Genomic DNA, 18,587 nt, shown 5'->3' with positions numbered 1-18,587 from the left:
AGGCTATCGTGCAGCATGTTGCTGCTGTAGAATGAAAAAAGGTTTTCTTACAGGAGCTCAAAGGAAGATGTGAATTGACTTTGTGACTTACAAGGATGATGAAGACTTTCTTCATCATCTCCAGGAAGACCGTCAACAGATTCTGGGAAAAAGGTGAACACCAAGGGCGTGAGTTTGTGTTTGTATGTGGCCCACTGGTGTGTGCGGCGAGATTTGTGTGTTAGTGTTCAACCATCTTTAAAAAGCTCTGTGTCTGGCTGAATAGAAGGAAGTGGCTTTGACTTCCCCAGGAAATGGGAAGAGGAAACCTGGGGGCTTCGACCTCTCTGGCTGCGCTGGAGCTGCAAGACGACTCAGGCGAGAAAGAGATAGAGAAAGGAAAGGAGGGAAGGGTGGTGGGCGGACAGAAAAAGAGATACAGCCTCTCATTGTGCTCACTTTCTGGCTGGAAGGAGACCAAGCTGAGACTAAGGCACTAAGTCAGTAACAGATTGGACATTAAGGCGTGAGACAAAGACATTTGGCCTGGAGTTTTGGTTTCAGTCTGGTGTGGAGATGAAGCTTCTCCTCAGAGCTGTGAGTGTCCTGCTGTGCTGTTCATTGTCCTCCTCACACACACTAGATCCTGCTGGGAAGAACGTCTGTCTCAACGCCAGGTACTTTTTCCTCACCTGTCGGGTCTTTATTGTTGTATCAAAGGGTGAAAGCAGGAGCCATTCTTACCTTAGTGGTTTTAATATTAAAGCTGCTACTGTGACAAATTTTAGAGACATGACAATGTATTTTACAAGGAGCTCCACCTTCTTGAGGAATATAGAACTGACATCACCTTTGAATACTGGCTCCAATTTTGTCTTTGTAGTTGATTCTTTAATGGTTAGATGATGCAGATAGTTTAATTTGCTACGTTTCTTATTATTTTCTTTATATTCAGGGACCCCTCCACCCTTGTATGTTGCACTGGATGGCGTCAAGAGGGTAAAGAGTGCACCATACGTGAGTTTAACCGTTTCTATTAAGAGAATAATCTGTAGTAATTATCTGTTTATTGTTTGTGTTCCTGGTTTCTCGTTCACTGATACGTAATATATGTGTGTGTGTTTGTGTGTAGCTGTGTGTGAGGGTGAGAAGGCCTGCCTAAAGGATGAGATTTGTGTGTATCCTGGAGTATGTCGCTGTCCACCTGGCTACTATGGAGCTCACTGCAAAACACGTGAGTTACAAAAAAAAAAAAAACCCAACAGTACCATCAAACTATTGACATGTGTTTATCAGTTTAATTTACAGTACATGTCTCAGTTTTATTGTGTAAAAGTGTCTATCAACAGATACGAATAAACAAATATATTGGAAATGATTTTGTTTTATAACAAACTATGTGATCATATTTTCTAATTCTGCTGAATATTAACACTAAACTGCAAAATCTACTGTTGGCTGATTGTTATCCAGGTAACTGGAAGAACTGTTCAAATAAATAAAAATGCTCAATTACACAAATATAAGCTGAAAGGTATTATCAGGTTAATGTACTAGAACAGTCTGAAGTCAAACACATGATGTATTTTTAAAACCTTTCATATGTGTTTATTGAGAAGCTAAACTATATTCATTAAATTTGAATATAGCATTATACTCTTTATACATTGGTTAAACTTTTCTGTTCAGTATGTGTGGTATATGTATTTGCTGTGTTTGGTTCTTCCCAGGCTGTCCTCTTGAGTTCTGGGGTTCTGACTGTCGGAAGGTGTGTCAGTGCTACCCACATGGTCGCTGTGACCCAGTAACCGGCGAGTGCACCTGTAACCCCAACCGCTGGGGTCCGCTGTGCCAGTACTCCTGCAAGTGCTCCCGTCATGGCAAGTGCCACCCCGTACACGGAAACTGCACCTGCGACGAAGGCTGGTGGACGCCCACTTGCTCTAAACCGTGCCACTGTGTCAGCTGGAACTCTGTGGGCCCCGGCTGCGACCAGCTAATGGGCCGGTGTCAGTGTCACAGAGGGCATTGGGGTCCAAAATGTCTCGCCAATTGCAGCTGCTACCTATCACCGTGTAATCAGCGGAATGGTGTGTGTGAGTGCCAGGCAGGCTGGTGGGGACCCAGCTGTGACCGGCGATGTAACTGTGACCTCACACACAGCAGATGTGAACCGGACAACGGTCGGTGCCTGTGCCAACCAGGCTACCGGGGTGTCTTCTGCAACCAGCCCTGTGAGGCTGGAAAGTACGGCAGTGGGTGTGAAATGAGGTAGGTTATTTAGGATAGGTAGATAAATTTACATATCAGTGTTTCCATGTTGAACATCCAGGGTGTTGTTTTTTTAATAATAAACTGTGTGACTCTCCTGACTGCATCTCATGTCCTTAGTTGTGGTTACTGTAAAGACCAGCCTTGCTCTGCCACTGATGGTGCCTGTGCTGGCTGTGAGCCTGGCTGGAATGGCATGCGGTGCGACCGCTCCTGCCCATCTGGTTTTTATGGTGATAGCTGTCAGGAGAAGTGTCCACGCTGCAGGAACAATGAGCCCTGTGACCCGAAAACTGGAAAATGTAGGAGATGTGACCCTGGATGGACCGGACCCAGGTGTGAATAAATATTTGATCCATATGTGAGCATGTTTGACAGTACTGTTGTACTGTACTGTAATTACACTGAAGGTTACAGGATTATTTAGAACCATAAATCACTTGTATGATGTTTTTATTTCAATCTTCACATTTCAATAGTAGCCAGCTTTATAGAATAGTCTGTGGTTTTCTTTGAAAATGAGACTGAGCGTGCTTGACAGAATGGACAATAATGCAAAGTCCTTACATGCAGGGGAAAATGTCCACAATGAGGGAAAATCAGTTTAAACTGCTCTACATCTAGTGAGATGTCCTCATTATTTGTTTCTGTGGTCATTGCCCGGTGTCACCCAGGTGTGATCAGGCCTGCTCTAACAGGACGTTTGGAGATGCCTGCAGCTTCCTGTGTAGCCCCTGTTTTCATGGTAACTGTCATCATGTGACAGGAAGATGCATCTGTCTGCCAGGCTTTCAGGGAGAGAGGTGAGCTGACTGGGAGAGTTACACATCTAAGCAATGCTTCTCCTTGGACAGGCACATTTGAATCAGCCACACCAACACATTTCACTGGTACACACAAAACCTAAATCTGTTTCATCCTGTGTTTAAAGTGAACAATAGATATATATACATAATAATGTATACCAACTGTTTTGACACACTTTGTGCAAAAGTTGGTACTTTGTAACTGTGTTTGGTACTTTGGTACTTTGTAACTCAAACAGTAGAAAGACCTAAAGAGAAATGAGATATACAAGAAGTGAAAATAAACAAATCCTGCCAAACACTGATGCTACACTAACTAATCTATTTTAATGCCCTTACCACTGTCTAAATGCAAAATGTGCAAAATGATGTATGAGAGTGGGTTTAGATTTTTTTAACCCAGGCAGGGAGACATTTCAAACCAAGACAGTTGTATAATGCAAACAAATGAGATGTGTTGTATGATTTGGAAAATAGCTGTATTGTTATTCATTAATAAGTACATGCTAATTGAGGTTGGCAGATTAAAACATGCAAAAACTTTATTGTGGTCTCTGTTAATATTCTTGTCTATGTCACCACAGTGTTAATAAGTAATTTCAGTATAGTTCTTTGAGTACTAAAATAGATCATGAGTCAGCATTTATACAGTTTTTTTTTGTTTTTGTTGGTGTAGTGTAATTACTTCATTCTTTATTTTCTCCAGCTGTAACAGCAGCTGTCCTGCCCTGCAGTTCGGCCTCAACTGTTCCTCTGCCTGTGACTGCAGTGACGGGGTCAGCTGCCACCCAATCACTGGAGTCTGCTCCAACAGTATGTTCTTCCATCCATCCATCCATCCATCCATCCCTCCATCCACCCAATCTATCTACCTATAGTATTAATACTAATGTTGGATTAAGCTCATCACGTTTTTTTGTTATGTGTGTGTGTTTGCATCAGGTGGCAGAAGTGCTGTACTAGCAGGTGTGTTAGTCCCTTTGCTCCTGTTGTTGTTAGCCGTGCTCTGCTGTTGTTTGTGTTGTGGAGGAGGCCCTGTTGATGGCAAAGACAGGTCTGTATCTCATGTACCTGTACAGAGGTGAAGCCAGGACACAAATTACATACAGTTTGTGCTTGGCTATATTTTATACCAGGGTGTATTTTGCTCTGTATAGTATTATTTACATTTTAATTCCATGCATTTATATCACATCTTATTCAAGTGATTCAACAAATAACTTCCTATTACAATAAGCATGCAGATATTCATAAAACTACTATATTTTATACTATATATGCATAAATAATAAATATCCCTGAATTATCATAACATTTCAGGCCGTGGGAAACTGATTCTAAGGATCTAAATTAGTCACGTTCAACTATGCAATAAACAGTGAAAATTCAGCGGTGCAAAAATGTAAGATGAATACCACATAGACCTTCTTCTTCCAGGGAGACTTTGGCAGATGGAGACTTATCTGTTCGAATGAAATATCATGTGTACAGCGTCCTGGCTAATATTGGCGCTGCCCTTCCCTGTATATCTAATTGGTCCTCTGGTCTGCCTCGTGTCACCGGTCAGTCTGAAAACACAGTATTTCTACACTAATACAATAATACACTTTAATGAATTTCACAACCCAAGTCATATGTATATATAACATATGTACAGCTCATTTTGACATAGATCCTAGATGTCAAGTAGCAAAGCCTTATATGGATTGGATTCATTTTTTTATATTATTTAATCTGTTTTTCCCACACACACAGTATCTCACCATGACCCAGAGCTGACCTTTAACCACAGCTTTATTGAGCCTCCTTCCTCTGGCTGGGTGACTGAAGGGTCGTCCTTCGACAGTGATGAGGAGGAGGGAGAGGCTCTCTACAGTGTCCCTCCAAGAGAAGGTAGAAGCTGGGAAACTGTTTGCTAAGCTTTACGTACATATATCCCTCTTTTCATGTGAGCAGAGCTGCCACTACAAACTATCATTACATTGTTGGCATTTCTTTCTCTGTCTCTTTGACAGACATCCCGGCAGTGGCAGGCGGTGAGTTCCAGGAGATGAGCTCGAAGTGTAACATGTTCTTAGACCCATCAGGTTTCAGCAGTGAGGACATCACTTCACCCTTCAACATCCCACGCACCTCCAGCATCGCCAAATCGAAGCGGCCATCTGTCTCTTTTGCTGAGGGCACCCGTTTTAGCCCCAAAGAGAGGCGTGGCTCAGCTCAGGACCCCAGCACTCGCAACAAACCCAAAGCAAACTGGGGGGTTTTGATGCTCTCTGCTCTCCAAAGTCAGGGAGGTGCAGCTAGGACAGGGGAGGGGGATGCAGCTGAAGGTGAGGAGAAGGAAGATGACGTGGATGTGCAGGTGACAGCCAACCAGGAGGCAAACTGTGAGACCGGTGACCAGGAAGTAGACAAAACTGAGGCCCAGGCCACCTTGCAGATTCCCGGGGCGTCAGGAAGAAGACTGACTATATCTAACACAGCAGCTCGTAGAGGGGCCCAGCTGCCAACATCTGTTTCAGATGGCCAGGTGGGGTTGTCAAATAAAGTCACCACTGTCTATGTAACAGTGGGTAAGCCAGGTAGACCTATGTCAAGGACGGACTCAAGCTCTGAGGGCCCAGTTCAGGCAATGCTGCGGCGACTCGGAAGCCTCCAGAGACAAAGAGAACAGGAGTCTGGCAAGGCCAAACCCAAGGGAGGTGAAGCCATTACCAAACCGCCCAGGAGAAAGCTTGGAGCTCGGGCGAGTGTGTGGGAGCAGGGAGGGCCATCTGGTGGGGATGGTGGTGTATGTAAGCCTGTCAGGAGGAAGCATGCTTCTCTCAACTCCCCTGACACAGTGGGTGCTAGTGACACTCCACCATCAGACAGCGGCACTCCAAACAGGCCACTATCTTCTATTTTGAAGAGTGTACCAGAGGTGGCTTCGGCTGACTCTGGGTCAGATCTGAGGGCTGAGGGAAACACGAAGCAGGATGGTCACTCTAGTACAGGACAAACAGAGAGCAACTACCTGACAGTAGGACCAGCAGGCGACGTTGTGAGTCTCACTGAGGTCATTGCCAACCAAGGAGCAGTGGTCAGTGTGAATGATGAACCCTGCTATGAAAATGTCATGATTAACCACTCGTAACCTCTGAGAAACTACAACATCAGCAGGTCTGATCACACAACACCATACAGTATTTATTATATTGCAGGTGTAACAAGTGCAAATGAAAAAAACTTACTAACTACTGTAAATTTAGATTTTTTTAATTACGATGTAAGTGCAGCTTCTATACAATTTAAGATGTGTATTTTATCTTAAAAGGTAAATGTGACAAAGAAACTCCAGTTTATGAGGTATGTTCTCCTGAAAAATGCCACTTACTGCATTGAGTATCTCCAAGCTCATATGAACAGGAACTACAGGGGACAGTCAAGCGATAAATGTTTTTATTTGGCTCACTGATACAAGGACTGTGATATCATGGCCTCTGTCTGTGTGAGAACAGATAAAAATATGTGGTGAGTGGAGAATTATCTTTTACAAACACAAATGACACAAACATCATTTCAGCTGTAATGAACACAAATGTATCTGATCTGGAGCATGAGAATATGATATAAATATTATGACACAAGGAACCAAAAAATGAGGGGGTGTGAATTTTTAAAACATAGAAATTCTGTTGCAAAAGTCAAACAGCTGGACGTTGGCTAACTTTGGACTTTCACTGATCTCCAATATTTGCTCACTGTTGTTACACTGAACATGTTTGATAAACTTTAAACAGGAAAACACAGGCCAAGTGAAAAGAATAATCTGTTGTGTATATCTAGTCCAGATTCTAACAATAAAACATATGAAGTATTTGAAAGTACTACTTCTCTGCCCCACTGGTGTCTGAGCAGCCAAGCCAGTACTTGGCAATGGACCTGGGATATGGAGGAGAGGCGGGGTCAACTCTCTTGGTCCGGAGATCCACTCTGTAATATTTATCTAGAAAAAACATAAAACAAGACAATCATTCATTTAATCTCTGAGGGCAGTTGAATTAACAATGACAGATCATGACTGATGCTCTAAAGTTAAAATATACATTTGTCTAATGTAAAAAAGTCTTACTCAATAAACATAAACAGCAGTTTGGAACTGTCATCACTGTCTATTGTTGGGCAAAGCATAAACCAGACAATATAACTGAATTTTATGAAACTGATGCACAAGAAATACACAATAAGTTAGAGCAATAGAGAAGTGCAGTGATTTTAGGCATCATGTGGACATCATGTGAAACTAGTCACAACAAACTTTGTGTGCAGAGACAAAAAGTTTGATTAAATTAGTGCATTCCTGTCCCGTCTCACAGCTGTAACTCTATTCACAAGGGTTTGCTTTCATCAGCCTGAAACGTGTTGGGATTAAATGCAAAGGTTTTTGAACTCACAATGTGAGAAAGTGAGGGAGGCCCGTGCATTTCTCAATATTCTCTGACATCCAGCAATTATTTGTAAATAAAAAAACAACTAGAGAGACCTAATGAATATTTTATGAAGTTGCTTTGTCTGAATCATTTTGCTAGTGAATCTGTCCCTGCCGAGGTACCTCCTTTAAAGAAGTAGACGCTCTGTATGGGCAGACTCCTCTGGAGAATCTCCCAGTATGACCTGTCATCTCTGGAGTCATAGTTGCCTCTATTGTTCTGGTGGTATCTATCCCTCCTTCTGTCCTGGTCCCAGTCTTGATTCCACCGTCTGTCCCAGTCTCGCCCAAACCTCTCTTCCATTTCCATTCTCCTTTCTGCCAACCGCAGACCCATTTCCATCCCCCTTTCAGCAAAATCCTGACCCATGTTCATCCCCTGCTCAGCCATTGAGGCCCAAAAAGGAGAACGACTTTGCCTCCTCCGACCCCATTGCTGTCCGTACTGCTGGTTCCACTGCTGGCCTCGTTGTTGCCCCCACTGTTGCCCATACTGCCGGTTCCACTGCTGTCTTTGTTGTCGATCCCACTGCTGGTCAGGCTGGTAGTTGTTGTGTTGTTGTCTCAACCTCCTGGGAGGGACGTAGATTCTGCCAGCCATGGCAGCATCCACTGGAGCCCTGAGGCCCATCCAGTCCTTGTCAATAAAGTGGTGATTCCCATTATGTTGAGACACTAAAGAACATTAGAAAAACATTAAATTGTAAATGGGCACCACGTGCCCCAATCTCCAAACAAGTACAAATGATTTACAACAACACAACTCACGGTCAGAGAAGAGCTCGCTGAATACATGTTCATAGTTGTTGTAGTATATGTCAGTGTAACGCCTGAACGATATCGACGGGGACTTCTCGGACATGGTGATACACTCCTCATGAGATGGCTGGTGCAAAAACTCATACACATAATACTGATCCCCTGGAGAAAGATGCTGTCATAAAGATCTTACAACATTTAAGTAACTTTATATTAGGTGTATAATGAGTATTTTCCACGTGATCACAATTTTAAAATATTCTATAAAAATATCAGAAAACATTGTATAACATCTGACTGCACCTTTGAAAAAATAGGCTTTCTCTTTTCCGTGATGACCTGGCGCAGGGAGGGCAAATACTGCATCCACATGGTCAGGAATCTTGTCAAAGCCCACGCTGATATCTCGAGGATAGTCATCATCCAGTACACCATTATCAAACCTCCAGTATTTGTTTCCCTGTTGGAAGTTTTGACTTGTTTAAATCATAATCTTGGTGTTGCGATATATAGTTGACCTGTAAATTTATATATATATGTTTTTTTGTATCCTCACTTTGAATATGTATGTTTTCCCTTGACAGTTGACACGAGTAAAAGCAGCATCAATAGGCCCACTGATGCCCCACACATCCTTAATGAGCTTTGGATAACCAGGAAGCACAGACTTCTGGTCCAGTTCAAAAAAGTACTCACCTAGAATACATACAAGTTCATCAGCATGCTCTCCCAAGACAGAAGGGTAATATATTTCATTGTGCTGTAATTCCTCTACAAGGCAGACCTTACACACTCCACAGAAACCCCAGGTTTTGATTTTATCAAATGTGAGATTACTACATTAAAATCTTAGGGGATTCCACTGCCAGTCACTCACCCCTGAAGGTGTATATAGAGCCATTTTTTAGCTGCATAAAAGCATCAAAAGGCCTCCCACTGCAGACCACAGCGTCTGGATCGGGGGCTTCTGTGGTTGCTGTTGAAACAGTGGTGGTCTCAGCTGCTGCATCAGTCTCAGAAGGTCCAGTTCTGGTGAGGATGCCTGTATGTGGAGTGGGGTTCATCTGTCCAACAGGGAATCTCTGAAATTTTGTGTCCATCAGTCTTGGGGGTTTGGTCATTTCTAGAGTGGTTTCTGGATGTTGCTGTGACCTGTGACCGAAGTCTGGGATGGACTGCTGTGTGGCCTTCAGCTGATCACTGATAACAGCAAAAGACTGTGCTGAACGTCCATAGGTTGGAGTGGTAGCTTCAAACAGCTCATCATCATCATCATCATCCTCTGCAAACACGAACGTATCTCCACGAGCTGCAGAAGGAGAATGATGAATGAATGATCATCTCTCCCTGCACCATTTTAACCGATAATTGTACAAACAAAACTAGAAGAGTTTTCTTACTTATCCTGCCACAGGTGACCTCAAAATCAGAACAGCAGCTCTTGTAATACTTGCACATCGAGTCACACTGGCATGTCTTCTGAGAGTCGAAGCCATTCTCGCAGCGACCCATACAAGACTCTTAGGATAAAAGAGTTAAGAAAATGGATTGTCTCTCTTGTACAGTGCTTCTGTATATTAATTGCATATAATAAAATTTAAATGGATTTTATTACACTTCATGGTATGTGTTTTCCTTCATTGTTGATATTTTTCTCTCTCTATCATTGTAACTAGCACCGTATATTTAATACCTTCTTACTTTGTCCAGTTTATACACATAATTATGAGTGCTGAAATAAAGTAACAATTGATCAACACACCAAAATGTTGATAATGTCATATTAAAATGAATTTTTGGTCACTTTGAAGACAGGATTATTTGTTGGTTGAAAGAATAACCATCAGGTTAAGTTAGGGTGATTATATTTCTTTGTCCTAACTGGAATAACTGGCTACCTGTGTTGACAGGGTACCTAAAGTTGAAACTGTTGATTGGATTTGCCTTGTCTAATGAATGTGTTGTTCTGAAATATGAATTGCTTTTTTCAATAAGTAGTTGTAGTTGTTGATAGCAAAATACAAAGTCTACATCAGTAAAGAAAACATTTGAGTCAGCACTTTGTAAAGTCTTACTAATACATGATAACATTACACTGAAAGACAGCAACCTCAGGATAAAATACTTGGTAAACTTTAGATTATTAATGCTGTGCTTACCATCTGCAGCAAAAGTCTTAGCGAGCAGAGCGAGCAGCAGGATGGCCCACAGCCTCATGTTGTCTCTGCTGTGTGAGCAGACAGAATGAGAGACGGTGTGCTCCTAATCATTAGAAACATGTGTCAGTCACCCTACTTGCTTGTTTGCTTAAAGCTTGTTTGCAAACCTCAAATAAACAGAGCCACAAAAATGAAGGGATCAATAGAATGACCTATTGCTGTTCTTAGACATAGTTGAGATCAATCTGTAAAAAAAAAAAAAAAAGTAATTTTCTCTTAATATTGACTGGAAATTATAGCCAGATATGGACTATTTTAAGACATTTTCACTGTAATAATATTTCACAGATTGTACTAATATCTATTTTAGAATATGTAGTTGTATTTTTACTTGGTAAAACTTAGACAGGGAAGCACGGTGGATAGTGGTTAGTACTGTTGCCTCACAGCAAGAAGTTCCTGAGTTTGCAACCGGTCAGGGGCCTTTCTATGTGTAGTTTGCATTTTCTCCCTGTGCTTGCGTGGGTTTATTCTGGTTTCCTCCCACAGTCCAACAACATGTATGTCAGGTTGATTGGTGACTGTAAATTGTCCATGGGAGTGAATGGGTGTGAGGTTGTTTGTTTCTGTGTGTCTATAAGTGGCCCTGTGATGGACTGGTGACCTGTCCAGGGTGTACCCCTGCCTTTCTCTCAAAGAGAGCTGGGATAGGCTCCAGCAGATCCCTGTGACCCTGATAAGGAATAAATGGTTATAGATAATGAATGGATGAAAATGTAGGCATATTATATTCATATAATTGCCATTTAATCTGCTGTGGCACAATTTTTCTTTTTGTGGATTTAGGAGTCCTGATATCAAAATCCCCCTGCTCTTTCCATACCACACAAAAATAAAAGGATTGTATTTTATTTATTAGTTAACTATGAAATTATTTATTCAGAGTATTCTCTGCATTCTTATTTGATCAAAAGTGAGACAGTAGTTTCAGTACAAATGATTTTACTTGAATATGACTTTTAGCACTTCTTCAAAAATTACTTAATAGTTATCAAACTTTAATCCATTGTTTCTGCAATAGCCACCATATTAATGAGTTTCCAGGAACCATACAACTCCTTATGTCATTTATTATAACCGTTAAAAAATTAGCAATATGATGTTTACTTTGTAGGTGTAATTTACATTCTTTAAACGTCTTTAGCATGGTCAAAGCCTTATTTGGAGGGGTCACTCTGCTTCTGTGCTTTGTAAACAAGGTATGAACATCTTTCACTTAATAACTTTGTGTTTCAACTTAATTCCGTCTAGTATGATACCTATCTCAATTGTAGTTGTGTATTAATTTAGGGTTAGCTACTGCTAGTGTAAGTCAAACTGCATAAGCTGAGTCTGGACGTGTTCTCATAGTTTGATCTATTATCAGAGTATCTGCAGGTCTTCAATAGCATTAAAAATACTAAATTGTTTACTTGAAACAAGCCTTAGAAGAAGAAGTCTTAAATTGTTTGATTGGATACAGTAAATTATTAAGCCATCTATTAATTTTTTGCCTCCTTTTGTAATTATTCACATTCTTCATTAACAAATATTTTTTTATATAAACCAGAAACTAGCTCCACGTGGCTAATTTGCACACATTAACATGGACACATGGGCTTCCTTTTTCTGACCAGGAACAGCTGTTTTTAACTAGTAAACTGTCTCAAAACAAATACATTGCAGTAGCATGTAGAGCACAGCATCTCTGAACCTGTGTTGTTGTAAATTCAGGGTCATGATTATTTTAATGGACAGACTTTTATTTTGTGGAGGTTGCGACATTTCCGCTGATTACTGTATCTATGGTAACGCATTGAGTAGCACTTAGGCGCGAAAACATGTTCAAAATGAAGGTAAGCAGAGCGGGGCTAATAAAGTATTAAATAGTATTATTCAGTTTTACGCCTTGTAACTATATTTACTTTTTAAAAAATATATTAACTATATTTACTTTTTTCTATTTTTAATATTGTTATATTATTGTTGAAACATTATTTTGTTGAAGTTGAGGTTTGACGTCGCTAACTGCAGTTAGCTAGCTAAAGTTTACCAGCTAGCTTAGCTAAGCTTAGCTAAATGTGTGCACTTATATTAGTGTCAGCTTTGTTGTTTATTTTGGGATCAGGGATGTCGAGACTACACTTAACGTTATATACATGTGACATGGTGACTTGTTTGTTTGAAAATAATAATCATTTACAGAGAATCCATAGCAAAATAGTCCTGGTTAACGTAGTGAAGAGTTAAACGGCAAGATGAACTTGGGTCTTCAGCACCTTTTGAAAGCTAGTTCTCCAGCTCTTCCAGCAGAGGGCCTGTAGTGTTGCATTCATCTCTGGTCGTGCTGGGCATGCTCATCCCGGTTGTGATGCAGGGAGGAAAGGAGCGCAGGGGCTGTTTCTTTTTCTCTACAGCGGAGCAGAAGGGCGGTGCAGACACATGAAGATCCCGACAGTCTGTGGATGCTGACCGGGGGGAAGCGACAAGTCAGGTGCTGCTACTGGAAGACGGTATCAAACGTCATATTTCTGCAGAAAACAAACTACTACAGTGCGCCGGATGCGTTGGTAAGAAATTAAGAGGATCAGGCTTTCTTTGTTTTTAAGATGAATTTGCCAGAAGAAAAAGACAACAATAGTTTAGTCTCTTCTCCGGGAAACGAGTAACTAGGATTTGCCTTTTATCTTTTCAGACTGATGTCCTGTGTGCTGAGGTTTTACTCTTTCAAGGACGCTTCTTTAACCTGATACTATTGGTGAATGAGACAAAGCAGTAGCTGTGCGTAGGAATATGCGTAAACATCCTCAGACCGTGTCGAGATCTACTTTGTGGGCTTACTGCCAAGCATGACATCCGGAAAGAAGTGATGCGATTTTGTGAAAGCTGCCACCTTTGATTTACAAAAGAGATCTTGTTGCATTCGGGGAGTGGGTTGTGTTTACAAGGTGCGCAGCAAACTGCAAAGCAGGGATTAGAGGCCTTTGTACACAAAGATTTAAGCGTTGGGGACTGATACACATTCACGGACCCTGATAACACTTGTTTCTTCCGGTAGATGCTCTTTTGTCTGACGCTCGTCCTGTCGTGGCTCTACCAGCGTTTCTCCGTGATGTTCAGCTCAGAAAGACTCACAGTCCCGGATTATGTCAGCCGACTGCAAAGAGGGAGAAGCGGCTCCGGTTCCGACCCCAGAGCAGTCTCTCCAGGCATCAATGCCGACGTCCAGGCGGCTTTGGACATCTCGCTCCCCGCCCTGCGCTCAGCCATCAGGAGGCTGAAGTCAGCCAAAGAAACCTCTGACTCAGATGAGACGCGCAGAGCCATCGCAGAGACTTTTCAGCTGGTGGAGGAGGCCTGGGTTTTGCCCACTGTAGGTCGTCAGGTGGCCGAGGAGATCTGCAACAGGATCCGGCTGGATGGAGGCCTGGAGCTGCTGCTTCAGCTCCAACAGTCACCTGCTGTAGAGATCACCTATGAGTCTGCAAAACTGCTGGAGCAGATACTGATCTCAGAGAACAGGTATATGTACTGAGGTGGATTAAATAATCAGAAAAATTAGGTTTGCTTTTTTGTATATTTCATTTAATTTATTTGTATTTAATTAAAAGGTTTATTTAGGTAACATCGCTGGCACAGTCTTATCAAAATGCAGCTTTTAAAAAGTTATAGTTTTGTCTTCAGCTATACATTTATGTGGGTTTGAGAGCATATTTTAATTATTGATTGTGTTGCTTTTTTAGTCAATAAAATGTTTAGATAAAAATGTCACAAATAAGCAAATAAACAAAAACAACAAATTCCCATCACAGTGGCATCTGATATGACAACTTGTTTTGTTTAACTGGCAGTCCCAAAATAGACTGCTTTTCATGGATGCATGGTATCCATGAATGCTTGGCATTTTTCCTTGAATCATTCAAATGATGGTTAATTGTCAAACAACTAATTGGTTCATAAGCTGTTTCTCTCAGCACTAGTTGATTTATTTAACTTTTTAAGAATTATTTATGAATTGCAGTCAGTTTTTGTCATATTAACATTTCTGTTGACAGAGATTATGTAGCTCGTATGGGTCTGGGGGTCATCCTCAACCTGACTCGGCAGCAGGAAGATGCCCAGCTGGCTCGCAGTGTCTCAGGGATCCTGGAGCACATGTTCAAACACACTGAGGAAACATCTGTCCACCTTATCTCCAATGGTGCCCTGGATGCCCTCCTCTTCTGGTGCCGAAGTACAGATCCCACTGTACTACGCCACTGTGCTGTTGCCCTAGCTAACTGTGCCATGTATGGAGGCCACCGCTGTCAGCGATGGATGATTGAGAAACAGGCAGCTGAGTGGCTTTTCCCACTAGCTTTTTCTAAAGAGGATGAACTCATTCGTTTTCATGCATGCCTAGCTGTAACTGTGTTAGCTGCAAACCGAGAAATTGAGAAAGAGGTGGTGAAATCTGGGACCTTGGAGTTGGTGGAGCCATTCATTGCATCTTTGGATCCAGATGACTTTGCCCGCAGTTTATTGGACAGCGCAGACTGCATGCAGGGGAAGACAGCATCTGATCTGCAGCACCTTTTGCCATTACTGGATGGTACAAGAGTGGAGGGAAAGTGCATTGCAGCTTTTTACCTTTGTGTTGAGACCAGCATCAAGTCCCGTCAGCGCAACACAAAGGTACAGTCATTGTCTGCTTCCCATAGAGCTCAAGGTTTAGGTAACATACTAATGGATTTGTTGTGACTTGAATTTGTCATCCTTTTCAAGATATTTCAAGAGATTGGAGCAGTGCAGAGCCTAAAAAGAATTGTAATGTACTCCAGCAATGGCACAGCCTCTGCCCTTGCCAAGCGGGCGCTAAGCATGATGGGAGAGGAAGTGCCAAAACGTGTCTTGTCATGTGTGCCCAACTGGAAAACCTGTGAAGTGCAGACCTGGCTGCAGCAAGTTGGCTTCAATGACTTTTGTGACCGTTTCCAGGTTAGTAAAACATCAAAGAGTGTCATTGCTATAGCAATACTTAGTGAAATAGTTAGTCATATATCATATGTATCTGATACATTTTCCAATATACTGCTCTATAGGAACTTCAGGTTGATGGAGACCTCCTGCTGAACATCACAGACGAGGATCTGAGCACTGATCTGGGCATGATTGCAGGCCTTACCCGAAAGAGGCAAGTGGTGCAAACCTTGTAATGTATGGAACTTAGCAAAAGTAAAACCTATCTCATCTGCTCATTTTTTACCTCTCCAGGTTCCTGAGAGATCTGCGAGTGTTAAAGACTTATGCTGACTACTCCACATGTGACCCAAACAACATGGCTGACTGGCTAGTAGAGGTGGACCCCCGTTTCCGCCAGTACACCTACGGCCTGGTCCAGTCAGGAGTGGATCGCAAAAATGTCCAGAACCTAACTGATCAGCAACTCCAGCATGACTGCCACATAGACAACGGAGTCCACAGAGCTAAGATACTGTCCACTAGTTGCAGGCCCATAAAACCCTGTCATACAGATGCCCAGCCTGCAGGGCCTGACGTGTTCATCAGTTATCGTCGGACTACTGGCTCCCAGTTGGCTAGGTAAGAACTGATATGGGTGTGGATGAGGAGTTATTTCAGGAAGTCAAAATGGGTTAAATCTTAGCCAGGGCAAGGACAGAGTTTGGTAGATCTGTAAGATTTATGCATTTCTGTTTCCTTAAACTATAGTTTTCACTAATTTTCTATTTTTCTTACTTGTCTCAAGCCTTTTGAAGGTCCACCTGCAGGTTCGAGGATACAGCGTCTTCATAGATGTGGAGAAACTGGAGGCTGGTAAATTTGAGGACAAACTGATTCAGAGTGTTCAGCGTGCACGTAACTTCATCCTGGTCCTGTCAGCCAATGCTCTTGACAAGTGCATGGGTGACACTGCCATGAAGGACTGGGTGCATAAGGTCAGGGACTCCATATTGAAATGTCAGGTCACATTATATCTAGTGTTTGCTTAAAACTTTCACTCTGCCGCACTTTAAGCCTTTATTAAGATACTCCACATTTATGTTGATACAACAACTGAACTGTATTATCTGGGATAGTTCTGATCAGATTTGTGAAGACACAAATATATTATATATTCTGTTATGCAATTTTGTTGCAATCCTACTAGTTACTTTTACGTTCACAAAATGTCTGTTAATGTTCAATGTAAACGTATCTGAAAATATCACTAACCTTTGTCTTCTACAGAATGCCTGAGAATTACTTGTCAATTTTGTCAATCCAGTTGCATCCATAATCTCTATGAGCTTTTAGTTGAAATTGCAGTAAACCTCACATACGTAGTGTAGCAAGAACAAAGGATCAGATGATTCCTGGCACGTGATTGCGGTCATTTGTATTTTAATGTCTCAGTTTTACATTGAAGTAGCTCATTGACTCAAAGAAATAATTATTTGTCTTGCAGGAGATAGTCACAGCTTTGGCTGGTAAGAAGAACATAGTTCCTGTTACAGACAATTTTATGTGGCCTGACCCCATGTCTCTGCCAGAGGACATGAGGGCTATTCTCAACTTCAATGGCATCAAGTGAGTCACTGTAAACTCTGTAACTGGAACAGTATATTTTGGTGTTCACCACACAACTACGTGGTTTATATTTTTGTGCTAATATTAATCTTTCAATGCCTTGAATTTCTTTTATCAATATTTTATTAATGAAATGGTTAACTTTTTTATGATGTTGAGTAGATCTGTACAATGTCCATTAGAGACACAACTGATTGGCTTATAATGCGTATTGTCAAATAACTTTTGCTGTCTCTTTACACAGATGGTCCCATGAATATCAGGAGGCTACAATTGAGAAGATCCTCCGCTTTCTGAATGGACACCAAGACCAAATCGATGCTCCTGACGCTTCCAAAGGACAAGAGAAGTAAATAAACTGATAATTCAAAGTGTGTCCTCAGCTATATTAGTGTTTAGTGATGCCAAATTCCTATGGTGAACTGGCCAACAGTTTCCCCTGCTCTACCCAAACGCATGTGAAGTGAATTTGAGATTACATACTCACATAAAGACCTATTGTTAGTAGAGCTAATATAATGCAAACAAGCAGTGAAATTATCCTTGTACTGCTGTATATTTGTAAATACATACAGTATACGTCTTTTGTCTCTCAGGAAAACAACTGTGATAGTTTAGCCATCACCGGCACCCAGCAAAATCATCAATAGCAATTTCTGAGGCATCCACAAACACTTCCTTCATAAAAGTTTTCAATATGCAAAGCTCTTTTGTTTAACTCTATACAAAACATTCACAGGACCAAAGCAGGTCTCTGTTGGATTGGCTTTATATGTGTAGTGTGATAGAAAAGAAGCCATTCCTAGCAGATGCACTGATGTGTTTATGATGAGAGTATCCATGGTAGGAATGAGGCATGACATATTGTACAGAAATAAAAGATGTACGTGATATATAACCCCGAATTTTCAGATCTAAGGTGATTACAGGCAATGAAAAACACCAATGCAGTATTAAGTTCTTCTTTCCTTGGGCAAAAGTGGATACAAATTTTACTTTCACTTTGAATTGACATACATTAACTTAATACTACTCAAAATCCAGTTAATTCTGTAAAATTAAAATTCCATTGTTTTACAGTCTTATAGACTGCCATTGGAACGTAGTTCAATACATGAAACTCATTTACGACTGTTGACTTGAGGTTTTATTTAGAAGAGTCTTGGGTGTGATTCGTGATGATTTGTCTGCTTTGCAGTGGAAATTTGATCCTTGTTCCTTCAGTGCATTTGAAAGAAGCTGTGTAGTAGAAGCTTGTCATATAAGCCCAGTGGAAAATAACTTCTAAGCCTATGTAAGTAAAAAAGATATAAAATGTGAAGTTGTATAAATAATACAGTGAAACATTCAGCTTGCAAATTAATCGGAAGATGTGTTGGTCACATCATACTTGGATACAACTGCTGTTCTTCAGGGCTTCTGATTTTGCCTTAATGTTTTCTTCTAATGTCCACCTCATAGTGTATATTACATACGCTGTGTAATTGACGTGGACTTTTTCCAGCAGTAACTCAAGACTTCATTTTTGTCATAATG

At 41.3% G+C, this 18,587-nt stretch overlaps 3 protein-coding genes across 4 annotated transcripts; 2 read left to right on the top strand and 1 right to left on the bottom strand.

Moving 5' to 3' along the window:
• Nucleotides 1-411: 411 nt before the first annotated feature.
• Nucleotides 412-7,749, top strand: scarf1 (scavenger receptor class F, member 1). Of its 2 annotated transcripts, none has more exons than XM_026297399.2 (11): nucleotides 412-656; nucleotides 935-996; nucleotides 1,112-1,213; nucleotides 1,710-2,250; nucleotides 2,371-2,586; nucleotides 2,925-3,053; nucleotides 3,763-3,869; nucleotides 3,999-4,110; nucleotides 4,548-4,618; nucleotides 4,812-4,949; nucleotides 5,072-7,749. In XM_026297399.2, exons 1-11 carry the CDS (start codon nucleotides 556-558, stop codon nucleotides 6,190-6,192), a joined length of 2,700 nt encoding a protein of 899 aa, XP_026153184.1. In that variant the 5' UTR covers nucleotides 412-555; the 3' UTR covers nucleotides 6,193-7,749. The 2 variants fall into 2 exon arrangements, with proteins under 2 accessions (XP_026153184.1, XP_026153175.1); XM_026297390.2 differs by having other exon boundaries at nucleotides 4,494-4,618.
• Nucleotides 6,917-10,533, bottom strand: vtna (vitronectin a). The gene is made up of 8 exons (XM_026297513.2): nucleotides 10,446-10,533; nucleotides 9,687-9,806; nucleotides 9,164-9,595; nucleotides 8,843-8,982; nucleotides 8,590-8,746; nucleotides 8,296-8,448; nucleotides 7,651-8,202; nucleotides 6,917-7,044 (listed from the first exon to the last, which is right to left on the bottom strand). Exons 1-8 carry the CDS (start codon nucleotides 10,501-10,503, stop codon nucleotides 6,926-6,928), a joined length of 1,731 nt encoding a protein of 576 aa, XP_026153298.1. The 5' UTR covers nucleotides 10,504-10,533; the 3' UTR covers nucleotides 6,917-6,925.
• Nucleotides 10,534-12,860: 2,327 nt separating this feature from the next.
• sarm1 (sterile alpha and TIR motif containing 1) lies at nucleotides 12,861-18,558 on the top strand. The gene is made up of 9 exons (XM_026297411.1): nucleotides 12,861-13,054; nucleotides 13,543-14,006; nucleotides 14,540-15,158; nucleotides 15,249-15,461; nucleotides 15,566-15,657; nucleotides 15,738-16,064; nucleotides 16,231-16,420; nucleotides 16,930-17,051; nucleotides 17,296-18,558. The coding sequence occupies exons 1-9, from the start codon at nucleotides 12,950-12,952 to the stop codon at nucleotides 17,402-17,404; spliced, it is 2,241 nt and encodes a 746-aa protein (XP_026153196.1). The 5' UTR covers nucleotides 12,861-12,949; the 3' UTR covers nucleotides 17,405-18,558.
• Nucleotides 18,559-18,587: the final 29 nt, after the last annotated feature.

The sequence above is a fragment of the Mastacembelus armatus genome, chromosome 13 (assembly GCF_900324485.2).
Source record: "Mastacembelus armatus chromosome 13, fMasArm1.2, whole genome shotgun sequence".
In the NCBI taxonomy this organism is placed as follows: domain Eukaryota; kingdom Metazoa; phylum Chordata; class Actinopteri; order Synbranchiformes; family Mastacembelidae; genus Mastacembelus; species Mastacembelus armatus.
Note: the sequence above shows the minus strand (reverse complement) of the source record. Positions and strands in the feature narration are given on the sequence as shown.

What these genes read in the sequence shown, in the direction of transcription:
- scarf1 (XM_026297390.2), top strand. Translation starts at nt 556, where the DNA reads ATGAAGCTTCTCCTCAGAGCTGTGAGTGTCCTGCTGTGCTGTTCATTG. An exon ending in AACGTCTGTCTCAACGCCAG is followed by an intron (nt 657 to 934) that starts GTACTTTTTCCT and finishes CTTTATATTCAG; the next exon opens with GGACCCCTCCACCCTTGTAT. An exon ending in CAGTGTCCCTCCAAGAGAAG is followed by an intron (nt 4,950 to 5,071) that starts GTAGAAGCTGGG and finishes TCTCTTTGACAG; the next exon opens with ACATCCCGGCAGTGGCAGGC.
- vtna (XM_026297513.2), bottom strand. Translation starts at nt 10,503, where the DNA reads ATGAGGCTGTGGGCCATCCTGCTGCTCGCTCTGCTCGCTAAGACTTTT. An exon ending in GAAAGCCTATTTTTTCAAAG is followed by an intron (nt 8,449 to 8,589) that starts GTGCAGTCAGAT and finishes ATCTTTCTCCAG; the next exon opens with GGGATCAGTATTATGTGTAT. An exon ending in CAGCGAGCTCTTCTCTGACC is followed by an intron (nt 8,203 to 8,295) that starts GTGAGTTGTGTT and finishes AATGTTCTTTAG; the next exon opens with TGTCTCAACATAATGGGAAT.
- sarm1 (XM_026297411.1), top strand. Translation starts at nt 12,950, where the DNA reads ATGCTGACCGGGGGGAAGCGACAAGTCAGGTGCTGCTACTGGAAGACG. An exon ending in CCCGTCAGCGCAACACAAAG is followed by an intron (nt 15,159 to 15,248) that starts GTACAGTCATTG and finishes ATCCTTTTCAAG; the next exon opens with ATATTTCAAGAGATTGGAGC. An exon ending in CTCAACTTCAATGGCATCAA is followed by an intron (nt 17,052 to 17,295) that starts GTGAGTCACTGT and finishes CTCTTTACACAG; the next exon opens with ATGGTCCCATGAATATCAGG.